Raw genomic sequence first — 27,950 nt, forward strand, 5'->3', positions numbered from 1 at the left:
TTTAGGTAACAATCTGGCCCTGTGAGCGGCTGTTTTCCGCACACACACACACACCCCCCTACACAGTGGGTGTGTGTGTGTGTGTGTGTGTGTGTGTGTGTATATATATATATATATATATATATATATATATATATATATATATATATATATATATATATATATATATATATATATATATATATATACACATACACATACACACACACACACACACCCCTACACAGTGGGTGTGTGTGTGTGTGTGTGTGTATATATATATATATATATATATATATATATATATATATATATATATATATATATATATATATATATATATATATATATATATATATATACACATACACATACACACACACACACACACACACACCTAAAGGATTATTAGGAACACCTGTTCAATTTCTCCTTAATGCAATTATCTAATCAACCAATCACATGGCAGTTGCTTCAATGCATTTCGGGGTGTGGTCCTGGTCAAGACAATCTCCTGAACTCCAAACTGAATGTCAGAATGAGAAAGAAAGGTGATTTAAGCAATTTTGAGCGTGGCATGGTTGTTGGTGCCAGACGGGCCTGTCTGAGTATTTCACAATCTGCTCAGTTACAAGGATTTTGACGCACAACCATTTCTAGGGTTTACAAAGAATGGTGTGAAAAGGGAAAAACATCTAGTATGCGGCAGTCCTGTGGGCAAAAATACCTTGTTGATGCTAGAGGTCAGAGGAAAATGGGCCGAGTGATTCAAGCTGATAGAAGAGCAACGTTGACTGAAATAACCACTTGTTACAACCGAGGAATGCAGCAAAGCATTTGTGAAGCCACAACACGCACAACCTTGAGGCGGATGGGCTACAACAGCAGAAGACCCCACCAGGTACCACTCATCTCCACTACAAATAGGAAAAAGAGGCTACAATTTGCACAAGCTCACCAAAATTGGACAGTTGAAGACTGGAAAAATGTTGCCTGGTCTGATGAGTCTCGATTTCTGTTGAGACATTCAAATGGTAGAGTCAGAATTTGGCGTAAACAGAATGAGAACATGGATCCATCATGCCTTGTTACCACTGTGCAGGCTGGTGGTGGTGGTGTAATGGTGTGGGGGATGTTTTCTTGACACACTTTAGGTCCCTTAGTGCCAATTGGGCATCGTTTAAATGCCACGGACTACCTGAACATTGTTTCTGACCATGTCCATCCCTTCCTGACCACCATGTGCCCATCCTCTGATGGCTACTTCCAGCAGGATAATGCACCATGTCATAAAACTCGAATCATTTCAATTTGGTTTCTTGAACATGACAATGAGTTCACTGTACTACAATGGCCCCCACAGTCACCAGATCTCAACCTGATAGAGCATCTTTGGGATGGGGTGGAATGGGAGCTTCGTGCCCTGGATGTGCATCCCACAAATCTCCATCAACTGCAAGATGCTCCTATCAATATGGGCCATTATTTCTAAATGCCACGTAGAATTAAGGCAGTTCTGAAGGCGAAAGGGGGTCAAACACCGTATTAGTATGGTGTATCCTATAATAATAATCCTTCAGGTGAGTATACATACATATGTGTGTGTGTGTGTGTGTGTGGGGGGGGGGGGGTGTGTGTGTGTATATATATATATATATATATATATATATATATATATACACATATGTATGTATACACAGACACAGACTTTCTGCAAAATGCCACACACTTCAAATTCATGCAAACTGATATTTTCGCGTCCAGTAGATGAGTCCATTCAGCAAACTAAAACTCCCATATCTACATCACCGACAGTAAATGCAACAAAGTACCGAAATACCTGGCAGAACCAAATAGACAGACAGGAGGACCCACTGCAGTACTGGAGAAAGCAAAGAAATAAATGTCCACATTATTCACACTGGCCACCATGCACTCCAGCTTCATCTGTGCCTGTGAGAGGATTTTTTGTAAAACAGGAGAAATCCTCACAAAAAAGCAGAACCGCCTTAGTCCTGCTTCTTTAGAGAAGCTACTTTTTTGAATAAAAACAATGAAAAATATTGGGGTTTAATTCTCTTTATTTAATTAGAAGCACTACTACAACTAAGACAAGTGCATTTCTATTTCTAATAATGTGTTTCACTGTGGTCCTGTCACTGGTTTTGTAGTACATTTGTTCAATTGATGGCGCTGAAGTAGAAACTGGATTGCAGTACATTTTATTGACCTCTTGATGGCGCCATAGAGTAAATGAATCCTGATGGTGTCGGCACAGTTGACTGAAAGTATCGGTGCTTCATGGGGCTTCATCTCACCATCACTATGTTTTATTATTTGTTTTTTTTTTTATCACTAACCCTAAGCCTTTGTCATCAATTTTGCCCAAGTCTGATCAGAAAAGGATACACCTGGAAATCTTCTAAGACATATAAAACTGTCTTTGTGTGTTTCTCAACAGCTCACCGTGTTGGAGCTGCTCTTGTTTAGTTTGTCTCAGGGTTAATCAATCTAATTAGTGTCACCTGTGGCTCAGTTTATTTAAACAGCTTTTGGTTGGAGCGGGTTCCTTTTTGAGAGTACATAAATATAAATGAGTAAAGAACTTATATCTCCCAGGACTCTATTTTCTTTAGAGGTTAACAACTTTAGCTTGAAATCAAACAGACCAATGACAAGTTTCTATGTTTCATCTTAAATTATAGGGGCCTCCAACCTGAAGTTCGTCAGCTATAGTATCCAGTATCTCTTCCTAATAGCTCTCCAAAGTATTTAGGAACTATGCAGTAAAATGCAATATATATTATAATATTATTCATCACATGACCACTGTATACTTGAATGCTTAACTTTGTGCATTGATTAACTGTTAATGGTTAATGTTTTAGAAGAGGCATTTATCTTTACCCCATCTAGCGGTCTGTTATTGACTCAATACTTTGCCATATTTGGTTTGTAAAAGTATAGCTCTCTGAGGGGAAAAAGGTCGGAGACAGTCCCCAGGTCATTGGTGAAACATAACAAAAAATAAAAGTGGATATTTTTTTTACTTCACAACATTTGAGAGCACGTATCTGTATTTTCTACTTCACTACATTTTTGAACTGGACTGAAAAGTGAAAAGTTTTTTATTACTGTTTGAGAAAATGCTGAGGGATTTATTATTATTATTATTTTTTTTATAAAGTTCATAGTTTGAGCAAACACAAATATACAAAAAAAAGAGAAAAAAAAGAAAAAAATATTTAATACATAATTTCAATAGCAATAAAACTCCTTGTCTCCTTGTCGGCACCAAATCCACCCTAAACAAGATCAACAATGTTTCTATACCCATTGACGGCTCCTCCATCTCTCCTTCCCCTCAGGTTAAGAGTCTGGGTGTCATCCTCGATAGCACCCTCTCCTTCACTTCTCACATTAATAACATCACCCGCTCCGCCTATTTTCACCTACGCAACATTAATCGTGTCCGACCCTCCCTCCCACCACAGTCCACAGCCGTACTTGTCCACAGCCTCGCCACTTCTCACCTGGATTACTGCAATTCTCTTCTCTTTGGTCTCCCACAAAAAACACTCCATAAACTTCAACTGGTTCAGAATTCAGCAGCTCGCATCATCACACGCACCCCTTCCATCAACCACATCACACCCATCCTACAGCAACTTCACTGGCTCCCCATCTCACACCGCATCCAATGTAAAATCCTGCTCCACACATTCAAAGCCATCCATAACCTTGCACCTCCATACCTCTCAGACCTCCTCCATATTGCCACACCCGCTCACTCTCTCCGTTCCTCTTCCTCTCTCCATCTCTCTGTTCCCTCAGCCCTGGCTTGTCACCGTGGGGAGCAGGGCCTTCAGCCGCTCTGCTCCCCAGCTCTGGAACTCTCTCCCCCCTGACCTCCGCAATACTGACACACTCTCTTCAGTACTACCTTCACCACCCTTATACATGAGATTGCAGTTTACCCTTTGCACCCCTGTAGACCCAGGCCTGGTTGGAGACCCCTGTGAGGATGGAATATGCAGCAAAAAGCACCTGTAATTTTGAAGAAAATAGATGAATGCTGGTTACAATTGATTAAACAGCCACATGAAATAATGCTTTTTTTTCCCCTCTCAAACACGTAGCATCAAGGAACCACACACACACATGTGGGAAAAGACTTGGCATTCCGAGTGCCACCAGATCTAAATCAATCAACAGGACTATTCCACGTTTAATCTCGGGCTAAACCAGGTCTAAAAGTGTACCCCATCATTTCCACTGTAGTTCTAAACAAGTATGTGCACTACAGTTTGAGAAACACTGGCCCAGCTACACAAACACTGAACACAGGGTGGGTTAAGTGTCTTGCCCAAGTGCACAATGATTGTAGAGCAACCTCACAGCACTTACAGTATTTACTTCCAGATCTGTGAACATCTCATCATCCTATTGCCTCATTTGGACTTGTAAGTACTTCTATTTACCACTAGATGTCACCCTAAGACCAATTTACACATAATATAGTCCAAATTTAAAATGCATAAATGCTCCTTTTTTAATTGAACGAAGAGGAAATTGCTGTTAAATGAATATGTTATTACTACAGACAATTATCTTCTTTCTTTTTTTTCCTATGCGTGCATAAACTACAGCCTACATTGTCTGTGTGGGGAGGGGGGACGCAACACCCACGGATCAGGCTCTTGGAGGTGGACCGGAGGCTGCGCACAGAGACTCACCGCGCACAGACCGCCAGAACCGGAGTGATGGCGTCCCAACATCCCGTCCGCAACATCCAGGCATCCTCCGGGAGAAGTGCAGCGGTGGAGAGGAGAAATCTGCTGACCGTGTGCAGGTACAGGAGCGTGGGTCATGATGGCGCAGCGAACAGGCTGCCTCATATGGGTCATCGTCACTGGTTTGTTTAGCTTCTGAACTGATCCAAAACGCAGCGCCCTTTAGCTCCACAGCTGTCAGATTTCACACATTTTTGATTATTAAAAAAATTGCATATGTATTTCATGTTGCTACTATTTTATTGGTTGTCAGTAGTCCCCTGTTTAAAGCAAATATATGCCATTTTATTTAACTTGGCTGAAATAAGCACTGATTTGAAAGGTAGGGATTAGTATAAGCTCTTTTTAGCAGTTTTATATGAATGGGGTTATGAATAATAGGCTTTAGGATGACAAATTATTCAGTTCCACTATGAGAAAATTGCATTACAGCACAGCACAACAGCAGTGACAAAGTATCTTATCCTAGATTAATTTAATTTATACCAAACAAAACACTAAAAAGCCTAAATCCACCATTAGTTTTACTTAGACAGTGATAAATCGCCCAGCAGAGATAACGCGGCTGTGGAAGTTAGAGTTAATATGATTATTTATATTATAATATTGCATAAGAAAAATGTTTTTTGTACACGCAGGTTCTCAGTGAAGACCCTGTTGGACCGTTCCTGTTTCGAGACCATAGACGACTCCTCTCCAGAGTTTATGAACTTTGTCTCCATCCTGGAAAACATTCTCTGTCACAAATTCAAAGGTAAACAAATCAATGTTGCTTTCGGGGCAATTTTTTGTTTATTTTGCACACTACAATTAAAAATGCACCATGTAACTTGTATTATAACTTGATTGTGTCTGTGGAGATGTTATTGCTTTGCCTGGAATGTCCCACAGTGTAGCATCATATATATCTATTCATGGTGAGTTACATGTCAGATCTGTGGTCAAACTCACTCACAATAAGAATATGTTTTTTTCAAGGTATTTTTGAACAACTGTAACTGTACAAATGCAATATAGATTTGTACAATGCTATACTGTAGAATAATCAAAGCAAAGTAATAACCTCTCCGTGAACACAAGAAAAACATATACTGTATGTGCTTGATCTGATCTTTTTTTTTTCGCTAGGTCAGACAACATGGTTTGGCTATGAAAGTCCTCGTAGTTTCTGGGATTACATTAAAGTGGCTTGTAACAAAGTCCCTCATAACTGCATCCGAAGCATCGAGAGTATGGAGAATGTGCAGTCGTCCAGAGCAAAGGTGAGTTCACAAATATATACACACCCTCCTGATCAGGTACATGGTTTTCTCTACTGAAAGAAAGCAAAGACACCTGGCTGTTTCTATTGATTTTAGGCCAATTGATGTCAGGATTAATCAATTTTAGAATAAATGTCTGTTTGATAGAAGAGAGAAATTTAGAAGCAACAATGTTTCACTTTAATTCTCCAAAACGTATGAATGCAGAGCCAAAATAATGCATGTACTGTTGCACCAGACTAAGATTAGTCAGAAGTTACATTCACTACAAGTTTGCCAAATTTTTACGGTTGGTTTTCAGGGCAGAGCTTGGATCAGAATAGTTCTAATGGAAAAAAGACTTGCAGAATACATCTCCTCTGCATTAAGAGACCTCAGAATCACCAGGTACATTAATTTAGTGTCTTTAAAACATGCATACACAGAAAACACATTTTAAATATGTGCTTTTATTGCAGGAGATTCTATGAAGACGGGGCGATTATGTTGGGTGAGGAGGCAGCTTTGTTAGCAGACACACTCATTGGCCTCAATACCATAGACTTCAGGTATGTATTTATTTATTTATTTATTTATTTTAATTAACTGAGCATATAACTAGTTTATGTTTATTTATTTATTAGATTTTTAGAAAAATTTTGTTACAGAACTACTATTACTTCTACTGCTACTACTAATCATAATGATATAATAATTTCTACTGTTGTTCAGAAAATTATCCCAGGTTGAAACTTAAACCTAATCAAATAAGATAATCATTTGGTGCCCACAAACCACTGCAGTAGTCTAGATTAAACCTGCAGAACATATATAGTGAAAAATAATAATGTTACCTGTCATACCTTCCATTAGAACATAAATTAAAAGCAATGGGTTTTCTTCTTCCAACTCACTCATTTTTCAAACTGAAATAAGAAAAAAATATGTGAAATGTGCATTAAGTGTACTGGATTCATATATACTGACTTCTTGTGTTCATTAATCTGCTCAAAATAAATTAAAAAATGAAATCTCTATGGCTTCTCTCTTGGCCCATTGTTCTTTAGAGACAGTTTCATAACTTCTACGTAGCTTCCACTCACACAGACCAATGCTGATGGAAAAACAAATGCTAAAATTTAATTACCGGTACATTTTGCTTAATTACATTATATGTAAAAGGAGGTAGAATCATTATTTATTATCCTGCACTGCATTGTACACTTATAATTCAAGGACATACAAAACTGGATATTTTGGTGCCACAAATTCAATCTAATAATCTGGTGATAAACGTTTATTCTCACATCTGTCCCTATTTTTAATGTTTTAAATGGACCTATGTACTTATTGGTTTTGTTTGTTTTTTGTTTGTGTTTTTCTGTATTTTGAACAGGGCACCCATGAAAAGAAGTGTCTGAGTGCTCTCATTGGGCTTCTCAGTTTAAAATAAGATAAATAAAATGAAAAATAAAATGTAACCACCATAATTGTGATTTTTTTTTTTCCATAGTTTTTGTCTGAAAGGCGAGGCTCTGGATGGCAGTTGCCGCGCGGTCATTGACTACACGCCATATTTGAAATTTGTTCAGAGGTACCTGGATTTTAATTACTCTCTAAGCTCATTACATAAGGTTACAATAGTTTTATGTAACTTTTTCTTTGTTTTTCTATGTACTAAGAAGCTGTAAACAAATACATGTAGGTGTTTTATTTTCAATGTGGTTAGCTCAATCCAATCTGAGCAGAACTGAAGAAGACTCTTGGATGAGCAGCGAAATGTCTTCACTATAAAATTTTGGTCCAGTTGACAGAATTAATTTTTTTTTTACTCATTAAAAAAAGGTTACATTTTATGATAGTTACACCTTACTTAGCTTAAAGCACGGACAAAGAGTTACTTCATTATGAACAAATAGTTTATTAATATTGAATTAGCTTAGTAACTACTTAATTAAGGGATTAGGTTTAAAAGTTAGGGTTTGTGTATTAATGAAGTACTAAACCTGAATCATTCTTACTATTTGCTCAAATATGAATTAAGGCTAAGTAGGTGAAATTGTTACCAGATCATATGTAGTGTCTGAACCGTGTGTTGTTGTGCAGTGCAGACAGCATCAGCAGTGACGAGGAGGAGATGAGGACGATGGGCAGCAGTGGCAGTGAAAGCAGCACTCCAGACAAAACCGCCACAGCCGCCTCCATCTTCACTGAACAGAGCTCCCTGTTCAGCAAATGCAAACGCTTTGAGCAGAAGTACCGCATGGCTCTTGAACAAAAGGTAAGGAACTGTACCAATGTGGTTGCCTGACAAATCCACAGTGAGATCACTCTGTATTTTTTATACATGTTGACATCATTCTGGTCCCCACATCCTCTGTTGCGTCTCAAGCCCGGCCAAATGTGATTGTGCAATCAGATTAGCTTTTTTTCAGAGACACATGTGAAACCCAGGAGTTCACCTCTGGTCACCTCTGATTTACAAATAAAATCCAATGTATCTCACTGAGATTGACAGAGTTTATAGCTTCGCTCATTGTCTCTGCAGAAAGCGGGATTTACAGTCTCTTGTGATTTTTTTTTCCGATAAGGACGAACCATCCGTGTCCCCCATTAGCTAATCCACCTGTCAATCACACCCATTAGGAAACGGGGAGATTCACCAGTGACCAAACACACATCTTTGTGAAGTATTGAAGAAGTGTGCATTCTGGATCTCAGGCAACCAATGAGGATGATCTTTTTTTAATTTATTTACACAGATATTAAGTTATTAAATTGTAATATTTACAATAGCAACCGAATGTGTAAACAACCTAATTTGTTAAATCCACCTGTCACTCACACAGCCCATGACAGAGGCTGATCAATAGGAGGAGTACGTGGGCACGGTGTGGAGCAGAAGACATTACATGTTCCTATATAAACATAGAGCTGCCCTGAATCTAAATATAGCAATCTCTTGAGATTATCAGAGGGTCCTATCACAGCAAATAAAATATAATTAAATTGTCTGCATAATCTGCATCTTATCTACAGTGGCCTTGTAAATGCAATATTATTGTAAAGTTTAAACACACATTGTTTGTATGTTAGAGTTACCTGGAGGAACTGGTACGGTTGCGAGAGGCTCAGCTGTCACAGGCTGTGTCCCAGAACAGAGCGCTGGAGCAGAGCCTGACAGACGCACAGCTCAGTCACACAATGGACAAACAGCAGCTGGACTACATCATACTGGAGCTGCAGGACCAACTGTGAGTGAGGGGGGCAGAATTAGGAAAGAACTTACTGGGTTTTAGTTGACATCGTTTTTCTGCATTTATTTCCTTTTGCTGTGCCTCTTTGCCTTGTTTTAGTATCTCTTTATCTATTGTATTGGGTTTGGCTCATGTTAGATGCATTATGCACTGGGAATATAATATGTTCGATCTTTATACGTGAGTGCTGTGCACCAGGAAATCAGGAATCAGGAAAACAGTAACTGCCTGGGGGTACGGTTAAGGTAGTGAATACACTTGCGGCCTGTACTGATACTTTGCGTAGTGAACCAATGGAAACATGGCTTTATAGAACTGATCAGGTTCAACTTAAGTGAATTAACCTTTTGGATATTTCTCATGAATGAAATGCAAACTTTACGTTAGAGCTCATATGCACTGTTTTTGCATAACAAAAAGTTCTATTATTGAAAATATAACCAATATTCAACAATGGCATAATAATAATAATAATAATAATAATAATATATGGAGGATTCAACTCCCACACGTTCATCTGTGTGCCAGCTGCAGACTAGATACATTTGGTATATAATTCTTCCTTTGGTTGTAATTTCAATGTGACTTTTATCTTTAGGACGATGCTTAAAAACAACGACTTGCGGTCCAGACGGGAGCTGACAGCCCACCTCACAAACCAGTGGCCGTCTCCTCACGCCCTCGACACAAATGCTGTCGCCTTGGATACGTTGCTCTATAAGAAAAGCATTGGACAGTGGGAAAAGTATGTAAATTTGTGTTTTTATTATAACGTATGCACCATCTTATAATGTTGTTTCACTGACTTTTGTCCTTATTTTTAGGAGTACTTCTCATAGTTTGAAGAATTTACTGGAACCACCACAGTTTAAGCATTTAGAAAGTCAGCCATCAAGTGCAAAGTTAACCCATTCTGATACCAGTAAGTGAAGGCAGGGATATTTTGTGTGCAATAAAACTGTGTCAATGTCAGCCAGGTAGAAAAAAAAATGCTTTTCTAAACATAGTGTGTGGTTCCAACTAGTTTGCGCTTCGTGGTCATAAGAAGCAACTGGAGCATTGAAGAATACACAGTTCCTTATAGAAAAAGCCATCGGAAATATCTTGATATTTAGTAAGTGTACCAGCTTTACAAGATTATGTTAACTTAAATGTTTAGTTTACTGAATGTTGACTTTTTCATAAATTGTGTTTTTTTCCAAAGCTTATTTATATTGGATGTGGACTATTATTATTATTATTATTGTTGTTATTGTTATTATTGTTATTTTGTTGCCATTTCTCTTAACTTCTACAATTGGTTAAAGAAAGTACCATTGTTATTTCCTATATCTCTTTAAAGGGCCATATTAATCTATTTTCTGATCTATGTTATAATGTTGTTTCCTCATCAAAAAACATACATGGAGTTGTGTTTTGTTTCATTCACACATGTTTAACACACAAACCCTGCATATTTAGGGTGCATTCTTTGCTCAAACAGAAAACACCATGTTCCACCTTGTGATGTCATGAGGTAATACAGGAAGTGCTCCACTGTTTTTAAGCTCCATCCGTTTTCACTAGAATAATTTGGATGATTTCAGCCCTGGAATTGCCTATCTCTACTGAACTAAAGCTAAAAGGTAACTGTTAACTTGAAAACAGTGAGCTTTGGAGATGTAAACAGACTAATAAAATGTCAAACATGTCGAATATGTGTGAATGAAACAAAACACAACTCCAGGTATGTTTCTGAAGAGGTAACAACATTCTAACAAGGCGTAAAGCTCACAAGAGTCAATTTTGCATAATATAGAACCTTTAATGGCCATTGAGTTATGTGCCTCAGTGTTTTATTTAAGAAGTAAATGAGAACCCCTGAAATAAGCCATAACGTATTCTAATTCATTATACAGTAATTATTATGGGTTACTATTAATATTACCGGTACATCAGTTGGTTATTATATTTCAAAAGTAAACAAATGACAAAATGTTATCTAAAATACTTAATTTTGTCAATAATGGTCAGGGAATATTCAGTACTTCTTTCTTACCAATAACCAGCAGTGCATTGTATATTGCAGAATTATGCCTTTAGGTTGTCAAAAGGCATTCATTAATATTCAAGCAGAGATCTGTCTCCTTTCCCCTTCACAGCTACTTTTACGAGACAAAAATGTAAGTGGAGGTTTCTGTATTTCCTGAGGGCTGCTACATTTGGCCCAGGGGAAATCTTTGTTCTTTCTCTTAACATTTACCTTTTTTTCGTAATTCATGAATAGCTAACTATTGCACAATGGAAGCCACTTCAAAGGTGCATTCACACTCCAGTCCAGATTTAAGCCGGTTACTTTAAGTCGATGTGGACTTGAGTTGGTCCTGTTCTTGTTCTAGTCCAAATTTAGTTCTGGGTTTAGTTCAAATTCAGTTTAGCCAAAGTTTACATTTAAGTGGACTGTTAGGCAAATATGGATCAAAATTGACCAGTGGTGGAAGTCAATTTTGTTACTTAAATAAAAATACAGATACCATAGCAAAAAAAACCCCAAACAAAACTCAAGTAGAAGTATCACCTGAAAAATTCTTCTTAAATAAAAGTATTAAAGTAGCCATTTAAAAAATGTACTGGAAAAGTCAATTTATTTTGTGCAGATTTTGAGACAATAAAGCTTGAAATGTAGAGACTATTCTGTATCAAAATACAGAATAGTGCTGAATTTTGTTGAACCGAAACAACTGAATCAATCAGTTTTAGCTGTTTTTATTTGTATGTTTTTGTTTGCTCAAATTAAGAATGTGTTAAAAAATAAGGTCATTTTCAACAGGCCGCAAACAATAAAAAATACTTTTGTTTTTCAGTCGTGTTCAAAATGTAGTGGAGTAGAAAGTTTATAAAAATAAAAAGTATCCACTTTAAAATGTAATTAAGTAAAGTACAGATACCTAAAATGTACACTTAATATAGCACTTTACTATTTGTACTTCATTTCATTCCACCACTGAAAGTGACAAGCTTAAGTAGAACTCATATTTGAGGAGCTACTTATAAAAGAATAAAGACCCCTGGTTTATTATAATTTAAATTTAAAGTCACAGTTTATTATGCACAGGTTAGACATGGAAGATACAAGTCCTCTTCTCACATGTTCACATATTTTATTTTATATTATTATTATATTATTATTTTTCCCCTGTAACAAACTGGATCTCCACGAGGCAACACAATCAAAGAGCTTTATGTAGGTGCGTGTGGTAACAAATGTTAATACTGCCACCTGCTGTTTTTCTTAGATTTAAAAAAATATTTTTGTTTATTTGTTCAACAAAAATTACAAATGTGAACATAAAACTACACAGTATAAATAAATCATATACATTTCTTAAATACGTCTGTTTTTATACATAATTTGTTGAGTTGGCATATTTTTCTGTTCTTATCGTCGCTAGTATTCGCTATATTGTAATGATCTCGCCTGATTGCGCTTATGGAAAAAAGCCTTCCCAAACTCATATGTGCTTATCATGATGGCACAGGCAGGAGCCACTTTAATCAACCTGGGTAGAAAACCTGGTGGAAAACAACAAAACATTAAACACTAAAAACATAAAAAAACGTACAAATATGATCTGATCAAACTAAGGATACTGTTTTTGACTGGTCAAACTTACCAGCAAACAGCCCAGACAAGCCTTGCTCCACCACAATCTTTTGCATACATCTGAAAGTCGAGGACCCCTGACACGACACTGTGCAAATTAAAGACAGATAATATAAAACCAACAGTAGACTACAATATTAGGAAATAATCATGAGATTTTATTATTAATATTATATTTACAGTTCTTAGCTTGCAGTTCACCCAGCTCCACCTGTCTTCTTGTTTTGACCACATCAAAAGGTAGCGTAACAATGGCCGCAAACTGTAAGGTGAGACTTGTTTAAACATCAAACTACTTGTTAATGTTTTGTGCTCAGTGCAAAAAAGAATATCTACACAAGTCAAAATGTTTTGGATTACAGCTAACATCTTAATTTGAATAGATTTCACTTGGTACAGATTTTTGGATTTGTTTCAAGGCCTTTCTGATTGGTGGTTGCCATTTTTGTACTAAAATATTCAGTAGAGTATGCAAATGGAAAAGTCTTACTCTAAAGTTAATTCACCCAGATACTAATTATAAAACTAGTATTGAAACTATGTCACTAGACTACATTTAAACCTTAAGAGAATGTATCACATAAACCACTTACATTCTATTCTGTATCAGTGTTTTTGTTATTCTCACTGGGTATCATCAAGGTTTTTCCTTAGTGTCAAAATCAAGTAAAATTAGTATGATGATAACCATAAATACTTACAAACTAGAAAATATTCTAGTTATTTAGATTCAGTTGTTTTCCATGTTAAAACTTACCGATCCAGACAAAGCTCCCGATATGAAGCTGATACTAATAGTTGGCTCAGAGATATTGTAGTGCTGACACAATAAAGCTTTGGCTCGTTCGTAGTTGTACCAGTACATGGCAGAGAAGGGCACATCTCTGAGGAGAGTGGGACCCAAACCACGCCATAGCGACCACCAGCCCTCAGTCTCCACCGCAGATCGAATACAGTCCGTCAACTGCCTATAGGACTGTTTCTGCGACTGCAACTTTGTACGAATGAGCTCCAATGGGCTGATCACTGTCGCCGAGCCAACTATGCAAAAAGAAGTGAAATTTAAGAATGGATGGACATGGTTAGTATGACAAATTAATTTGGGAAAAGCATAAATTCTACTAGGGCTGCTCTTCCTGGGTTTCATCATCTGGGCTTTTCACACTTAATTACTATGACAAGTCTGCAAATAACAATATATCCCTTCTCCATGGCGTCTTATGTATTATACTCTCTAGTTTAAACTTCTGTAAAGTCATTGTGAAAAGTATAAGATCCTTGTATTCATATAGCAGTTGTTGTGTGCATACCTACACTATGATATAGCATTTAAATGTCATATTTCAGTTTGCTAAACTGACCGTTGTTCTTGTTCCTGGACTGAGAGAAAGTAGAGAGATTTAAAAAGTGACGGACACATTTGGAATGATAAATTAATTTGTGAAAATTATAGTTTCTATCAGGGATGAAATATTATTTACAATCAAATCATTGTAAAAGAGTTCTTGTCAGTCCTATTTCAGTTTGTTAATACTCCTCCTGGACATGTAAGAAATGTGCACTATGAACTGAAACTATTTTTTTTAAATGTGCAAATCTAAGTATTATTCTTCTATGTAGTTTCTATTTTTCTTATCTGCATTGGAATGCATTCATTTTTTGTGTTATATTTACTTTTGTGTGTATCAAGAGCTGCCATAATAAGCACATTCCTCATTGTTTATGAAATAACTTAAGTTTATATTATTTTAAGATTTACCTCGAGCAATTGCACCAGCAAACAGAGGAGCTTCCTGTGTGTGATTTGTCATTTGGGCCTTCATCATCATACACAGCTGGTCATAACATGTGAAGTAGATTACAGTGGCTGGGACTGCCATAACTCTGCACAAAACACAGTAATAAAAAAATTAAAATGATAATGGATATTTTTGGTAAATTTAAATAACACAAGGATTTCATTTATGCTCACAGAGTTGGAGGAAGGCCACTCCATAAAGACTTGATCCCCTCATAACGCATTATTTTGATAAAAGCATCCTGTAAATGTAAACAGCTCACAGTTACAAAAAATGTACAGTCAATTAAACTTATAGTAACCAAATATGTAAAATATGTAAATTCAAAGTAGACGTTTACAAGTATTTTACCACTGTGCCATTGAAGCGACCAGGGGCCTTGTACCAAGCCCTGGAGTTTCCATTCATACACACACATATGTGGTCCATGAGGCCATTGCAGTAGACAAAACACTTCCCTGAATCAAAGTTAATAAGAGTCATAGTTATAAACTTGTGACTTACACAGTGAAACACATTAAAACAAACATAAAAATATAGAAAAATACCTTTGGGGAATGGTTTTCTCTGTGCTTGGAGTCTAATCTTAACAACATCTAAGGGAGTGACTGAAAATAACATTTACAAGTAAACACACAACACTCAACTGATAAAAAGTAATTGTAAACATATCATGTATACATATTTCCTTACCAAACAAAGATGTGAGAATTGCCCCAGAACATGATGACACCATTTGCTGGACTGGAGTAATTCTAACATTGGATGCTGTGCTTTGACAACTCATTCTGTCACTGCAAAACCCATTTAATCCAAGGTTAATGAGAGACACAACGCTAGTCGCATATGTCATGTGAGCAGTGCACACATGCAATCGCTGAATGACATAAAACAATTCGTGTTATTTGGACAAACGAATAATTAATAAAAAACCCACCTGTTAGAGGATCCCTTGTATAAATACACACATTTCTCTTGTCTTCATAACTTATTGGTTGTCTTTGACCCATGAAAGCATAATAAAATGTTGTTCTTCTTATACATCCATGATTTGACCTATTACATTACACGCGCTTGCATTTGCTTCCTGTGTTTCCTTATCGACTGCCCAATGTTATCGCCCTCGTGTGTAGTCCAAAGATATTACACATTTATAGCTAAAACTGAGCTTTAAAGTTATTACAAAATGCAATGTAAATGTTGTTAAGCAATGATATGAGCTTATATCCAAATTTGTAAGATTGCACGAATTGTTAAAATCTGTTAAAAACTAGTATCCAATTTGTTGATGTTACATTGCGCAGGCGCACGAAATGGACATGTTACGTTGCCAGGTTTGGTGAAACTTATCTTCTTTTCAGGTTCTTGAACATAAAGCAAAAAGACATAGCCAACAGAATAATAAGACTAATACTTTCATATATATATTTACAGTTCGTACAATATATTAAAATGTTGTATTTATTTAGATTAAGCAAGTGTCAACCAAATTGAGATCGCGGAGGATACTTTTCTAACTGGCAACGCACTTTCTATTCTAGATTCAGTTAAAGCGGGAACGGGCGAAAAGAAGCATTTGTGCTGAGGTTTTTCCAAAATACAAATGTTTTATCCTCCTAAATCCAAGCCTTTTTTCGCCTACACCTGACGACCACAATGACTTGGCTTTAGTCGATTATAAAGATATTATTTTGGTTTTCTATAGCGCAAGTAAAAGAGAAAAAGCTAATCGACATAGCTAGCTAACTGTGGTCAACAACGAAGGGACGTGACGCGTGCGACTTAAAGTAACAGCGGATATTTTAAATAAGCGTTCATCTTTTTATTCATGTCTGGACATATACTTTGGTGCTACTTATGTTAAAGTTAGTTGTTTTTAATCACAATTCAGCGGGACTTTCTCCAACGGCGTGTTTTTGTTTACAACGCCCTTCTGAGAGAGGGGCTACTTCATGAAGGAGAATATCATGAAGCCCAGGCACAACAAGGGGCGATTGCCAGGTATTGTATTAATAATATTGCTTATTTTAACGATAACCTTTTTAACTACCCTGTTACATTACGTTCAGCCCACTTTACTGCTTCTTCAAATGATACTTTGCTTAAAATCCATGTAAAAACTTTATAATTCATAGTGACATTATCCGTGGAAGTAGTATTCTCCATATGCTCCATTTTATGAAGCTTAAATTAATGTCACTTTTCTGGTAGAGGATTTGCCGCCTCCTTATCTCCATAGAGATGTTAGTACCTTGTCTGGAATGTTCCACAATATGACATTAAAAGTGTTCACCTTGAATTTTTTTAAAACATCAATTTACAGAACTTTGACTGTGAATTGGGTTGTCTCTCCACAGAAAGTTACTGTAATTTTACCTGATGGTGTCACCTGATTGTCTCCAAGGTTATACATATGTTAATAGCAAAAGAACATTGTTGCTTCTTCAGTTCTGGTCAGACTGATGGTGTTATGTTAATGTTTATACTGTGGAACTTTTCTGCATCTCCATGGACGCAAGCAGGTGGCAGACCCTCCGCCAAAAAAGTTACATAGCATACATTTAATGAAAAATGTAACGGACAGTGGTATCAGTATAAGTGGTCATGATTCAAAATAAGGTTCTTGTTAAGTCATGTCTTTATTAGTAATGCTGCCTTGTGTATTCTCTAGTAATGAAGTCTCTTTAATCTAGACTGTGATAAACGTGCACTGATTCAGACGAGAGCGACCCCATGTGCCTCACAAACTCCTCGAGTCAAACCATTTACTGGGAAAGTGTTTTACCTGGACCTAACGTCTAATAAAGTGGCAGAGACGTTAGAAAGTGATATTGAATTATTAGGAGGGGTAAGACCATTCAAACACTTTTCACTTCATCTGACAACTACTGTAAAGCAATATGTATTGTTCATATATTGAACGATAAGTCGATATAGTAATTATCATGATGGGCCTAGAAGAAGTGCAACAGGATTAATATGAATTGAATATCCAATTATTATGTGTGTATGAAAAGGTCTTTTTGAAACTCTGTAAAGCTTTTCTGCTCAAATAAATAATAGTATAGATTGGCCAACTTTGCATGAAATTCAATTGATTGAGGAAAGACTATGTTTTTGGTCAAAATCAACACTGGTTCCACATTTGCAACTTTTACTTTAGATGAATTTTGGGATAATGACATCATCACTTTCTACAATCTGAAAACAAAAATGTCCACTTTTTGTCACACAGACGGTTGAAAAGTTCTTCAGTAAAGATATAAAGTATCTTGTCTCCAATAAAAGAGAAGCCAAATATGTGCAGTGCCTCAGACAGGACTCACCGGCGCCGAGTCCAGAGTCTGGGCCTAGTTCCCCTCAGCTCTGTTCCGGAGACGGCACCAAGAGCACCTCCCAGCTCCAAAAAGACACTGTAAGTTTTGTTTCATCTGTAGTTTAAATGAACAAATGACATTTTATTCTGAATGTTGTTATTGCATCCCGGCCATTACAACATATCCCACTGCCTTACATGTTGGTATTTTATATAACTTGTTATTCTGCACTTTGTCAACTAAAAATCACAAAATGCTTTACAGAGTATTTTTTGTATATTGCATCTCTGCATGTCTGTTATATTAGGTTCTATTTCCAATATACAAACATTATACATGCATTAACAAAAATATGAACCTTAAGCCATATTGAGGGCAGTTCACTGATAGAGAAAGGTCTCCCTTAAAATGGCATCCAGGCCACAAATCACTTTCTACTTTCAGGAATGCCAGAAACAAAAAATACAGAAATAAAGTTCTAAACTCTGTACCATATAAAAAATTTAAGACGTTGAATGTATATCTTGACTGTTGCTTCTTTGCAGGTTGCCATGAGCCAGGGAAAGTCTTTAGTGAAGAAAGTGGTGAAGGAGCAGGTTTGTCAAGCCCGTATTAACGACCTGAGGCACTGACCTCTAAGTATTTGAGCTGATGTGTTTCTGTTTGTTTAGGAGAGGATTCGGATGAACAAAATTCTCTCAAATGCTTTGGAGTGGGGCGTGAAGATCCTTTATTTAGATGGTAAGTTGTCTGCAATAGTATTTTACATTTATATCCTATACAGGTATGGTCTTGATCTTATGACAAATACAAGAACTGGGCAATTTGATAAAGATAATACTTGAGTTCATTAGCAAAAACAGATGACTCTGTTTTGAAAAATTGCCAAAAAAGTGTTTTTCTTTTTGTTAGCTTCTTCTAGAGATATTAGCAATGACAATAATATATAGTGGATTTTATCAAGAATTTATTCATATTTCGATTGCTTTTACTATGGATCAGACCTTGTCGACTTAGGGATTACACAGACACTATACTACGAGTAAATTACAAGACTGATGACTTTTTCAAATAGCATTTATTGGTTGGCAAATGAATTCACTTTTTCTTCACTGTTTTTAGATGTAATATCTTATGTTAGTAAGAAGAAAAAGAGCATTTCTTGTCAGCAACCTGCTCCAGCTGTTGTCAAAACAAATGTGAGTCCCCTCATAAATATCTATTATATATTGTAGTTTATCTGTAGCCTACTGTTGTATGTTGGGTCATAGTTAAACTGAATTTCTGTCTCTTTTTTTCTTTAGCTAAAAAATGAGTCAAAACTTAGTTTTCAAAAATCCAAAGGTAATGATCTTTCTTTATTACTTTAATTAAACAGGCGGTTGTTCATATTCTGATGTGTGATGTTTTAAAATTAAATTCTAGGTGGACGTATAGGTAAACCCTTTGTCAAAGTAGAAGATGCAAGCAGGTGAGGCTGTTTTGATAAAATATTTATTCTGTGATCACTATAGAATGATGGTCATAATATTTTGTCTGTTCTTCAGACACTATCGGCCATTTTACCTCAGACTGACAAATGTCCCAGAGTTCACCCTGTCGACGCATCCTCCCTGTACTCCGTTCTGTTTAGAGAACAAAGATGCTGCAGGAAACAGGACCCAAAGGTATTTCTAAACTACAGCTAAAAATAACATCAGATGTTACTTTACACATTGACAGTCAGCCATCAAAGCAACTCCACTGGTTAGTGAAGTTATTTAAGATGATACATGGATAAAATATTACTCTTTATGATGGGGCGGCTCTAAAGGTAATCACGCAGTCACAAAAATATGTCCAAATCCTCTTTGATTTCTTTTATTGTAAAATACATAGTAACATGCAAAATTTCAACTTTTCCAAGTATCTGTAACTTCTTGAGTGGTTTTACATATTTTTTAAAGTAAATGGCTAAAACTGTGCCCTGAAACAGAGGAGTGAGAGCTTTAGCCTCTGACGAGAGACCGAACGAACGAAAGAAGAAGAAGCTAGGAGGATATTGTGAATGCTGTTTGCTGAAATATGACAACATCACAACAGTGAGTGTCATGTTTTATCTTTCACTCTATCACTGAATGCACCATGTAGGAATTTATGACTGAAACCAATTTGTATGAACCTGACCTATGGTTTACTTCATATGGTTGACCTATGGTTTAATCATTTGGTTATTTAATTATCAGTAGCTGTGGTCACATGTGCACTCAAAATTAGATTTTTATAACACTATTAAAATGATATGTTAACAGCAAAATCTTCAGATTTATCATCAGATCACATCATAGACTGTTATTACATATCACATATTGCGATTTGCATCTCTTGAATAATCTTAAAGGCCCAGAAATTGGATAATAATGAGATTTTGGTGCATGTAAAGTGCTGTTTTCATCCATGCATACATGTGTGAGCCGTACAGTTGAGCACGTTGAACTTTTTAAACACTTACGAAAGTTTTAGAAAAGTCAGTGTTAATAAACAGTTTTCTGAACATTTTTCCAGCATCTACAAAGTGATCGACACAAAACTTTTGCCAAAAGTGATGAGTATTTTATTGTGGACAAACTTGTGTCAGCGATGCACTGCAACTTCATCCCCTTCAGAAATAAACTTAAAAAGTATGTTTTACTGCATCACTTTCTACATTAACTTATTTATTATTTTCAGATGAGATTCATCTTGTGTATATTTTTTCTTAGGCCGAAGTGTAGTGTGTCGTCAGTCCTGAGCGTGCCGGGACCATTTGTGGATAAGCCAAGAGCCGAGGATGGAGTTGATTCTGTTGTGAAGCTTGAATTGTTTCAATCCCAAAACCATGAGAGGAAAGAGGAGCGGAGTTCAATACCTCCTTTAAAAACCACAGCTGCAGCGCCTTCTGTCTGTCACAAAACAAACAAAAGAAGAAAAAACAGCACTTTTTCAGACTCAAAACGCAAACAGCCGCCTAGACACACCTTCACCTCAAATATAAAAGAACAGCGGCCTCACAGAAACGAAGAACTGGCTCCCCCTACAGGTGCCAGTCCAGCACCTCACCCAGGCTTCAGTGAGGCACATCTCTCACTGAGCCATAGCACAGAAGCACTTGGAGATGTGAATAGCAAAACTGAACCTCTTTCACAAACTTTAAATGAGACAAATCCAGAGACTAAACTGGAGTCTGGTCTATGCACTGCAGCGCACAGAAGAATGCTAGTGCACAAACAATCAACTGAAAACTATGTTTCACTCAAAGGGGGTTCATCTGAGGACTTTGTTCCCGAGGAGATGATCAAGAGAAAAATTAAAGTTTATAAACGTAAAAGACAAAAAATGCTCGGCCCATTGGTCAGCAGTCTAAGCGTGGAGCAGAGTGACGGCCTGACGAGGTTGAGGGAGCTGTTTCAGGACAGTGACGATATGGACATTGAGTTTCATGGGTTTGAATAAAGCTCCAAAGGGAATCGAAATAACTCACTCTGCAGTTTTGAATGTACTTAAGGTCCTGATGATCTGAATGTGTAACACATCTCTGTGAATGTGTGGGCTGTGATTAAAGATCTAAAGAGAAGAATTAAATTAAATATATTGACTTTTAAGACTTGTTGATAAAGAGTGTAGTCCCACTAACAGTAAGAAAATGCAATATGTTTAGATGTGTGTTTAGAAAGGTGAATGCAAGTGGCAATGGCATCTGCTTCCACGTTGATTTACAGTTTTAATTATGTTTTTTATTTATGCAAACCCATTCGTGTATAAAATTTGAACATAATGAAATATGCCTTGCACAATTATTGTTTTTTGGCATGGGTACAGTCATTGGTATTACAAAAGGTAAACACTGAAAACCATTTTGTATCGACGCATAAATCCAACCATTGAACGTAACTCCGCCTCTGATTTGGTGTGAGCGCAGATCGTGTACAGCAGAGGGTTAAGGAGGTGTCCCATCCTCTCCTCTTCCTCCTCTCCTCCCCCCGCGCTCTCTCAGTGCTGCTGCTGCTGCGTCTCTGCGAGCTCCAGGCGCGTTCAGACGGCTACCGGACCCCGATGGCCCCAAACCGGAGGAACTACCGCTTTCTCCCCGGGACCAGAGACCACCCCGTGCTCCCCTAGCGAAGGCAGGACCCCGCGAGCCTGCGCCAGGATTACCGCATTGTCTTTTCGTTTCCACAGACCGAGACGAAGGGAGATGGAGAAGATGCTGCGTCCGCGATGGTGGATTTCCCTTTTGTGCGTCTATGGGATGATGCGCGTCGCTCACCAAACCTCCACTGAACCTCCAAATGGTAATGAATAAGTGATACGTCTAAAAACATAAACCTTGCCTTACATCTTCAACTATCTCAACCCAAACCGTGTATTTTTATTTGTTTACCTTCGACTAGATACTGCACATGATCATAATAAGCCTATACTGGCCTGTGTTATCAAAGGAAACGTCTTCATTCGTTGGTGATGGCGGTGTTTTGAATGGTTTTATTTTTCTACAGGAGACGCCTTGTCGCGCCTGAAATCCGTGCGTAATTCGGACAGGTTCATTGGAAAGGAGGACACGGTACCGGTTCGCCTGCTCTACAGCCGACACAACCACAGCCAGATCGGTCATGACGCGCTCAGCACCCGGGTCAGACACAGCTCCGGATCCTCACAGGTACACCCACATCTCAGCCAGTCTGTGGAGAGAGGGAGAGAGGGAGAGAGGGAGGGAGGGTAGGGAAAGAGGGAGGATGCCCCAAACAAACCAAATATTATGAATTAGTTCCGCCCCCGTGCACGTCTGCGTTCATTCCTCTCTCGTCTTATTTTCAAAATGGAAAATTTGATCAGAGTATTATCCATTTGGGCAACAGCAGAGCGTCGCCATTTGTGAGTGCAAGTGCAGTGTGGGTCAGTCAAAAACAAACCAAAAACTGTATGAACCTATATATTTGCCCATACTTTTAATTTGAACCTTTTCTTCATAGATACTGCTGTGACAAGCGGATTATATAATTCACACCAAATTTGTTCTACTATTTCTCTCCAATTTTTTTATTAAATTTTTTTTTTTTTTTTTTTTTTTTTTTTTTTTACAATTTAACTGAATTTACCATTCCAACCTAAATATACAAAGTTACCAACCAGTCAGTAGTAGAGTGAAGCTTGTTCTATGGTTGTGGATTCACCATTGACATCCAAAACTGGTCTATATGGGTAACTATTAAAATTGCATTTCTTTGGCCCCAAAAGGAAATTTATTATTGTGTTGTGCATCCAAGTTCATAAGAAATTCATTGGCATTTGTTTTGAAATCATGCACAAAAATAGGATATTGTGGTTAAATATTATTAACTACATTGCAATGCTTCAGGGATTTTTTTTGAATTAAAATGTATAATTAATGCCAGATGTTAAGTATTTTGTTATTCAATTGAAAAACAAACACACCCCAATGCTTGTAGAGGTGCAAATGAAACAGCACCTTCAAAAAACAAAAAACCTGCATAACACACTCAGTTGACAGATGTCAGTTTATTTAATTATTTATTTAAAAAAATGTTTTGTCAAATATCTTTGTGAAAATTATAATCAGGAATAGTTAGGGATGGGATAAAATTGCCACAAGACTGTGCACACGCCAGGAAAATGATCTCGTGAGAGTTTTTTATCCATGTTTTTACATTTCGATTGGACAAAAAAGGGTTAAGTGCTCGTGAGGTGGAACTACAGCTTCTCAATGAGTTGTAAAACGCAGTGATATAATAATACAGGCAACAAAAATACTGAATAAAACGCATACAAATTTTGAGCTGGGTTATACAGTTTATTATTATAAATAATGTCAAAATTTTGTCTCGTCTCGTTCTTGTGGACTCAATCTTGTGTCTTGTCTCGTCTTGTGGAAATTGCTTCTAGTCCCAGCCCTAGGAATAGTAGTGTACACAACTTTTATAGATGTAAAGTGCTCTGTCTGACTTTTAAGTGGGATTAAACACCTAAACTCTGCCCACAAACTTAATTTCAAATAGAGCTGCTAAACTGGGCAGTACCTGGAGGACTATAGAACAGAGGCATAAGAAATGGTGTGATTGGTCTAAGCTCAAACTCTGCAGCCAGGTGTGTGTAATCACAAACACCTTGGCAGTCCTATGTGATGCCACATAGTACTTGAAATTGCAGAGGCCACTGGAGACAGCAGACACTTAGTTAGTTTTTTTTTTTTTTACTTAGTTTGCACAAAATTTGCCAAAAATGAGTAGGAACAGTAGATAATGCTATTAAAACCACATTTACACTGTTTACTAGTAAAAAAGTGGATTTAGTGTTTAGTTCCACTTTAAAACCGCGTGGGCCGGGTTCATTTCAGTGATGAGTCTATTATGGCTGTTGTGAAGCTGTCACTCGTTTGTGCAGTTCTTCTATTGAGGCTTTGGTAAGGGGGGCCGATTACAGATGGTGGCATCCTGGAGGTGTTAACCCTTTCTGCGCCTCTCATCTCACTCGGAGAACCAGCACGAGATGTAAACAACAACAGCAAACCATCTGCCTCAGACTATTTCAAAATTCACTTTGATCTATCATGAGTCTGGCTAGTGCAGCTCTAATGCTCTAATGCTCCAACAGACACTTTTGTCCCCACCCATTTCTCCTGTTGATAGGTTTCAGTTTCCTGCTTATAGCCACCATTTTGAGTCAGTAGGCGATATGATGATAAAAATCGAATGTGATGACATAACATGATCAACTAATTTCTCCTTTAATGTAGCGCTGTTGATCAAACAAAGGCACTTTCCCCTCCCACTCCGCCTACTGGTCACCCTCCGTAATGAGTGAGTGACAGGTGGATTTAACCAATCATGGTGAAGTATGAATTCTCAGAAGAACATAGTTACCTCTAGACAGCATAAATATCTCCCAAGTGTACTATTATGTCAAAGCATTTTGTTATTGTTTACCTCTACTATGCTAAGCTATTACTGCTCTGTTAGGATCAGATCAAATATTTGTCAGGATTTCTTATACATAAATAAAAAAAAAACTAAGAGGGCTGTGTCAAGATGAAATTCAGCATATTCAGAATGATGAAAACTTGGGGCCATTACCATAGAGAAAGGATTTTTTTAAATCATTAATATCTGTCTCAAAATGTTGCAAAGAACAGGAACTTGAAACTCCTAAATAAGAGGCACAGTATTTCTTTGTAATGTCCTTAAAAATATTAGTATTTTTTTTAAGTTAATGCATTAATAATGATCTATAATAAACCAAACTATAGCAATGTTAATAAATTATTTTGATATATTTTCTATTTTGCCTTTTTCTCTAGAGTTTATTTTACTTTCTGAAGTCGTAAAGTGTGGTCAGCTGTTGTTGTTTTTTTTTTTTTTTTAGATCAACAGCAGCCTGAAAACAAAGACGTGTGACAAAGTGTTATTTATAGACCCTCGTCGCCTATTTTCAGTTAAACAGACATGCTCAAATCTAATCTACTGCGCTGCGTTTTTTATCTCAAGTGCAAGTAAAATGAGGAGCTTGATCCAATTTACAGTCATCCTCCTTCAATCATTGTACAGAAAGTCATTCCAGCTATAACTCAGAAATCAATGTGGGCAGAGTCCAGTGGTCGCACAATATTGGTCCCGCATAGCAACAGCCGATTCTTTTAAATGCAATTACCGGTACCTCCTCCCATCGTCAAGTCACTCCAGCAGATTGAATTTCATGCGAAGTGTATTGCGGAAAAAGGCTATTGCTCTGTCACCCACGTACGTTTACTGGCTTCTAAACACAGTCACCCACAAGCCTAAACAATACCATGTGTGGTCATTTGGGATAACCGCCATAGGCCTTAGTTGTCCTTGGGTTAACATGAGCGGGGCATCTTGTCAAAAGGAAATGCACAAAAAGCAGATTGCACCGAGGACTGTGACAATATTTGCTATATCGACTTCAATAGATCAGATTTTTACAGACTCTGTAAGCATTTTTTTTCTCACTGTTTGCAGCTTAAAGTAGGGCTGAACGATTTTGTCAAAATAGCTTTTCTGACCAGCATTGCGATTCCGATTACATTTGTGATTTATATTTTAATAGTTGGTTTCTGTTCAAAGTGCAAAATCATGTTCAGAAGTATTATTATTATTATTATTATTATTAAAGATAAGACTGAAATAATGGTTACTAAACTAATAAAAGAATCCCATGCATTTCAGAATGTATTTGTAAGGCTCTAAACTACAGTTATCAGTATTTTTAGTGAAAAAATACTGGATATTTTCTTGTTTCTAAAAGACTAAAAGAATTACAGTTTTTGCGATTTGCTAATTGCGACCATTCAAAGTGAGATTTCGGTTTGACTGCGATTAATTCTGGTGTTAAACCCTAGTATTAAACCAATCCGTTAACATTTGAGATATGACGATAACATGACAGATACTAGAACTAACTAAAATGTGTCATTTTGCTGTTTAAAGGTCCTATATTATGCAAAATTCACTCTTGTGAGTTTTAAGTAACGTTAGAATGTTGTTACCGCATCAAAAACATAGTTGTTGGAGTTGTGTTTTGTTTCATTCACACATGTTTGAGTAACTCTTTATTATTAAGCTGTCTACATCCTCAAAGCCCAAAATGCTCTTGTTCCACCTTGTGATGTCATGAAGCGATAGTCAAGAGCTACCTTTTAACTTTCGTTCAGTAGAGATGGGCAATTCCAGGGCTGAAACATCCAAATGTTTCTAGTGAAGGTGTATGAAGTTTATAAACACAGTGGAGCACTTCCTGTATTACTACATGACATCACAAGGTGGAACAGAATGTCTTATGTTTGAGAGAAGAACTAAGCCAAAATATGCAGGGTTTGTGTGTTAAACATGTGTGGATGAAACAAAGCAAAACTCCAGGTTTGTTTATAATGAGGAAAAACAACATTATAAATATAGTAATAGATCAGAAAATGGCATAATATGGGCCCTTTAATGCTGACCACATTTCTTCCAATATGTTTTACTTAGAATAAGGTTTACTAGGATTATTCTGCTTTAGGTTTATTGTATCAGTGATATAAACTACTTTCAGTATTATCGTTTGTTGTGATATTCCTCTGTTACACTCATCATACTTCCAAATTCATTATTGTGACAAGGCAAACTACACCCTCCTCCTCCTCCTCCTCCTCCTCCTCCTCCTCCTCCTCCCTATTATTCCACTGTGCGTTGGGTCATTTTGGGGGAGAGGGGAGGATTGGATTTGTCTCAGCTCTGGGACTCCCTCGGACCTGCAAAGGAATGATTTGGGAGAGGTTTTCATTGACCTAAGGCGATGCAATAAACCTGACCATATGTGCCCACCGCTCCATAGAACAGACCCTCCTCCACCCCCAATGTCACCCGGCAACGACATTACACATGTAGTGATGTTTACCTTTTGCATGCAGTCGATGTGAAGTGTTATTGCTAAAGTTAAAAGTGTACTCAATATGTCTTTTGAGTATCTTGAAAAGTACTGTTATAAATATTATTTTTAAAATCTGCTAAGCAATTATTTACTTTATCTCTACAAAACATGGTCTAAAATACAGAGGATTCTTCAATTATCTGACCACCAGCTCAATATATCTGCACTGTTAGGTTAGGTTTGTTTATTTGCCATTTATAGTTAAAAGCCACATTCGAAAACGTGCACAAGAAGCTCAAAGTGCACCATGAAGCAACCACATAAACAGACATTAGAAGTACACAGTGCAGACAACACTGTGAAATAAACAAGCTACAAAGGATTAAATCGCTAAAAATATTAAAGTGCTATATCCAAGTTCAAAGTGCCTTGTTTGAGCTTATAACAGATTTTGGGAAGAAGCTGTTAGCATGACTGTGAACTGAATCTTAATTTTAAACATAAACTGCAGATCTAACCACA

General features: G+C 37.1%; 4 protein-coding genes across 8 annotated transcripts in view; 3 read left to right on the top strand and 1 right to left on the bottom strand.

Annotated features, from left to right (window-relative positions):
• Nucleotides 1-4,742: 4,742 nt before the first annotated feature.
• rundc3b (RUN domain containing 3b) lies at nt 4,743-10,335 on the top strand. Of its 2 annotated transcripts, XM_033980500.2 has the most exons (10): nt 4,743-4,831; nt 5,411-5,526; nt 5,901-6,034; nt 6,336-6,421; nt 6,493-6,582; nt 7,527-7,607; nt 8,120-8,294; nt 9,110-9,267; nt 9,869-10,015; nt 10,095-10,335. In XM_033980500.2, exons 1-10 carry the CDS (start codon nt 4,743-4,745, stop codon nt 10,198-10,200), a joined length of 1,182 nt encoding a protein of 393 aa, XP_033836391.1. In that variant the 3' UTR covers nt 10,201-10,335. The 2 variants fall into 2 exon arrangements, with proteins under 2 accessions (XP_033836391.1, XP_055084037.1); XM_055228062.1 differs by lacking the exons at nt 9,869-10,015; nt 10,095-10,335 and having other exon boundaries at nt 9,110-9,271.
• Nucleotides 10,336-12,328: 1,993 nt separating this feature from the next.
• On the bottom strand, nt 12,329-15,786 carry slc25a40 (solute carrier family 25 member 40). Of its 2 annotated transcripts, XM_033981073.2 has the most exons (10): nt 15,650-15,786; nt 15,406-15,506; nt 15,261-15,320; nt 15,064-15,170; nt 14,886-14,953; nt 14,673-14,797; nt 13,671-13,954; nt 13,094-13,175; nt 12,924-13,001; nt 12,329-12,822 (listed from the first exon to the last, which is right to left on the bottom strand). In XM_033981073.2, exons 2-10 carry the CDS (start codon nt 15,497-15,499, stop codon nt 12,698-12,700), a joined length of 1,023 nt encoding a protein of 340 aa, XP_033836964.1. In that variant the 5' UTR covers nt 15,500-15,506; nt 15,650-15,786; the 3' UTR covers nt 12,329-12,697. The 2 variants fall into 2 exon arrangements, with proteins under 2 accessions (XP_033836964.1, XP_033836963.1); XM_033981072.2 differs by having other exon boundaries at nt 12,594-12,822; nt 15,064-15,320; nt 15,650-15,746.
• A 460-nt stretch (nt 15,787-16,246) lies between these two features.
• dbf4 (DBF4 zinc finger) lies at nt 16,247-21,647 on the top strand. Its single transcript, XM_033981533.2, has 12 exons — nt 16,247-16,713; nt 17,406-17,560; nt 17,948-18,127; nt 18,575-18,625; nt 18,701-18,770; nt 19,152-19,228; nt 19,334-19,373; nt 19,455-19,500; nt 19,577-19,696; nt 20,005-20,110; nt 20,574-20,689; nt 20,771-21,647. Exons 1-12 carry the CDS (start codon nt 16,665-16,667, stop codon nt 21,498-21,500), a joined length of 1,740 nt encoding a protein of 579 aa, XP_033837424.1. The 5' UTR covers nt 16,247-16,664; the 3' UTR covers nt 21,501-21,647.
• Nucleotides 21,648-22,056: 409 nt separating this feature from the next.
• The window catches only part of adam22 (ADAM metallopeptidase domain 22), a 60,628-nt gene continuing 54,734 nt past the window's right edge, over nt 22,057-27,950 (top strand). For all 3 annotated transcript variants that reach the window (XM_033980889.2, XM_033980890.2, XM_033980891.2), the window contains exons 1-2: nt 22,057-22,339; nt 22,544-22,704. In XM_033980889.2, the coding sequence (XP_033836780.1) occupies nt 22,243-22,339; nt 22,544-22,704 (258 nt within the window). In that variant the 5' untranslated portion in view covers nt 22,057-22,242. The remainder of the gene's footprint in view (nt 22,340-22,543; nt 22,705-27,950) is intronic.

Source organism: Periophthalmus magnuspinnatus, chromosome 16, assembly GCF_009829125.3.
Source record: "Periophthalmus magnuspinnatus isolate fPerMag1 chromosome 16, fPerMag1.2.pri, whole genome shotgun sequence".
Classification (NCBI taxonomy): domain Eukaryota; kingdom Metazoa; phylum Chordata; class Actinopteri; order Gobiiformes; family Gobiidae; genus Periophthalmus; species Periophthalmus magnuspinnatus.

Coding starts and splice junctions, on each gene's coding strand:
- slc25a40 (XM_033981072.2), bottom strand. CDS start 15,499: ATGAGTTGTCAAAGCACAGCATCCAATGTTAGAATTACTCCAGTCCAG. Junction 14,798..14,885: donor AGTGGCCTTCCTCCAACTCT/GTGAGCATAAAT, acceptor TGTTTTGTGCAG/AGTTATGGCAGTCCCAGCCA. Junction 13,002..13,093: donor TGAACTGCAAGCTAAGAACT/GTAAATATAATA, acceptor TAATTTGCACAG/TGTCGTGTCAGGGGTCCTCG.
- rundc3b (XM_033980500.2), top strand. CDS start 4,743: ATGGCGTCCCAACATCCCGTCCGCAACATCCAGGCATCCTCCGGGAGA. Junction 6,422..6,492: donor AGAGACCTCAGAATCACCAG/GTACATTAATTT, acceptor CTTTTATTGCAG/GAGATTCTATGAAGACGGGG. Junction 6,583..7,526: donor CTCAATACCATAGACTTCAG/GTATGTATTTAT, acceptor TTTTTTCCATAG/TTTTTGTCTGAAAGGCGAGG.
- dbf4 (XM_033981533.2), top strand. CDS start 16,665: ATGAAGGAGAATATCATGAAGCCCAGGCACAACAAGGGGCGATTGCCA. Junction 16,714..17,405: donor CAACAAGGGGCGATTGCCAG/GTATTGTATTAA, acceptor TCTTTAATCTAG/ACTGTGATAAACGTGCACTG. Junction 18,771..19,151: donor GAAGATCCTTTATTTAGATG/GTAAGTTGTCTG, acceptor CACTGTTTTTAG/ATGTAATATCTTATGTTAGT.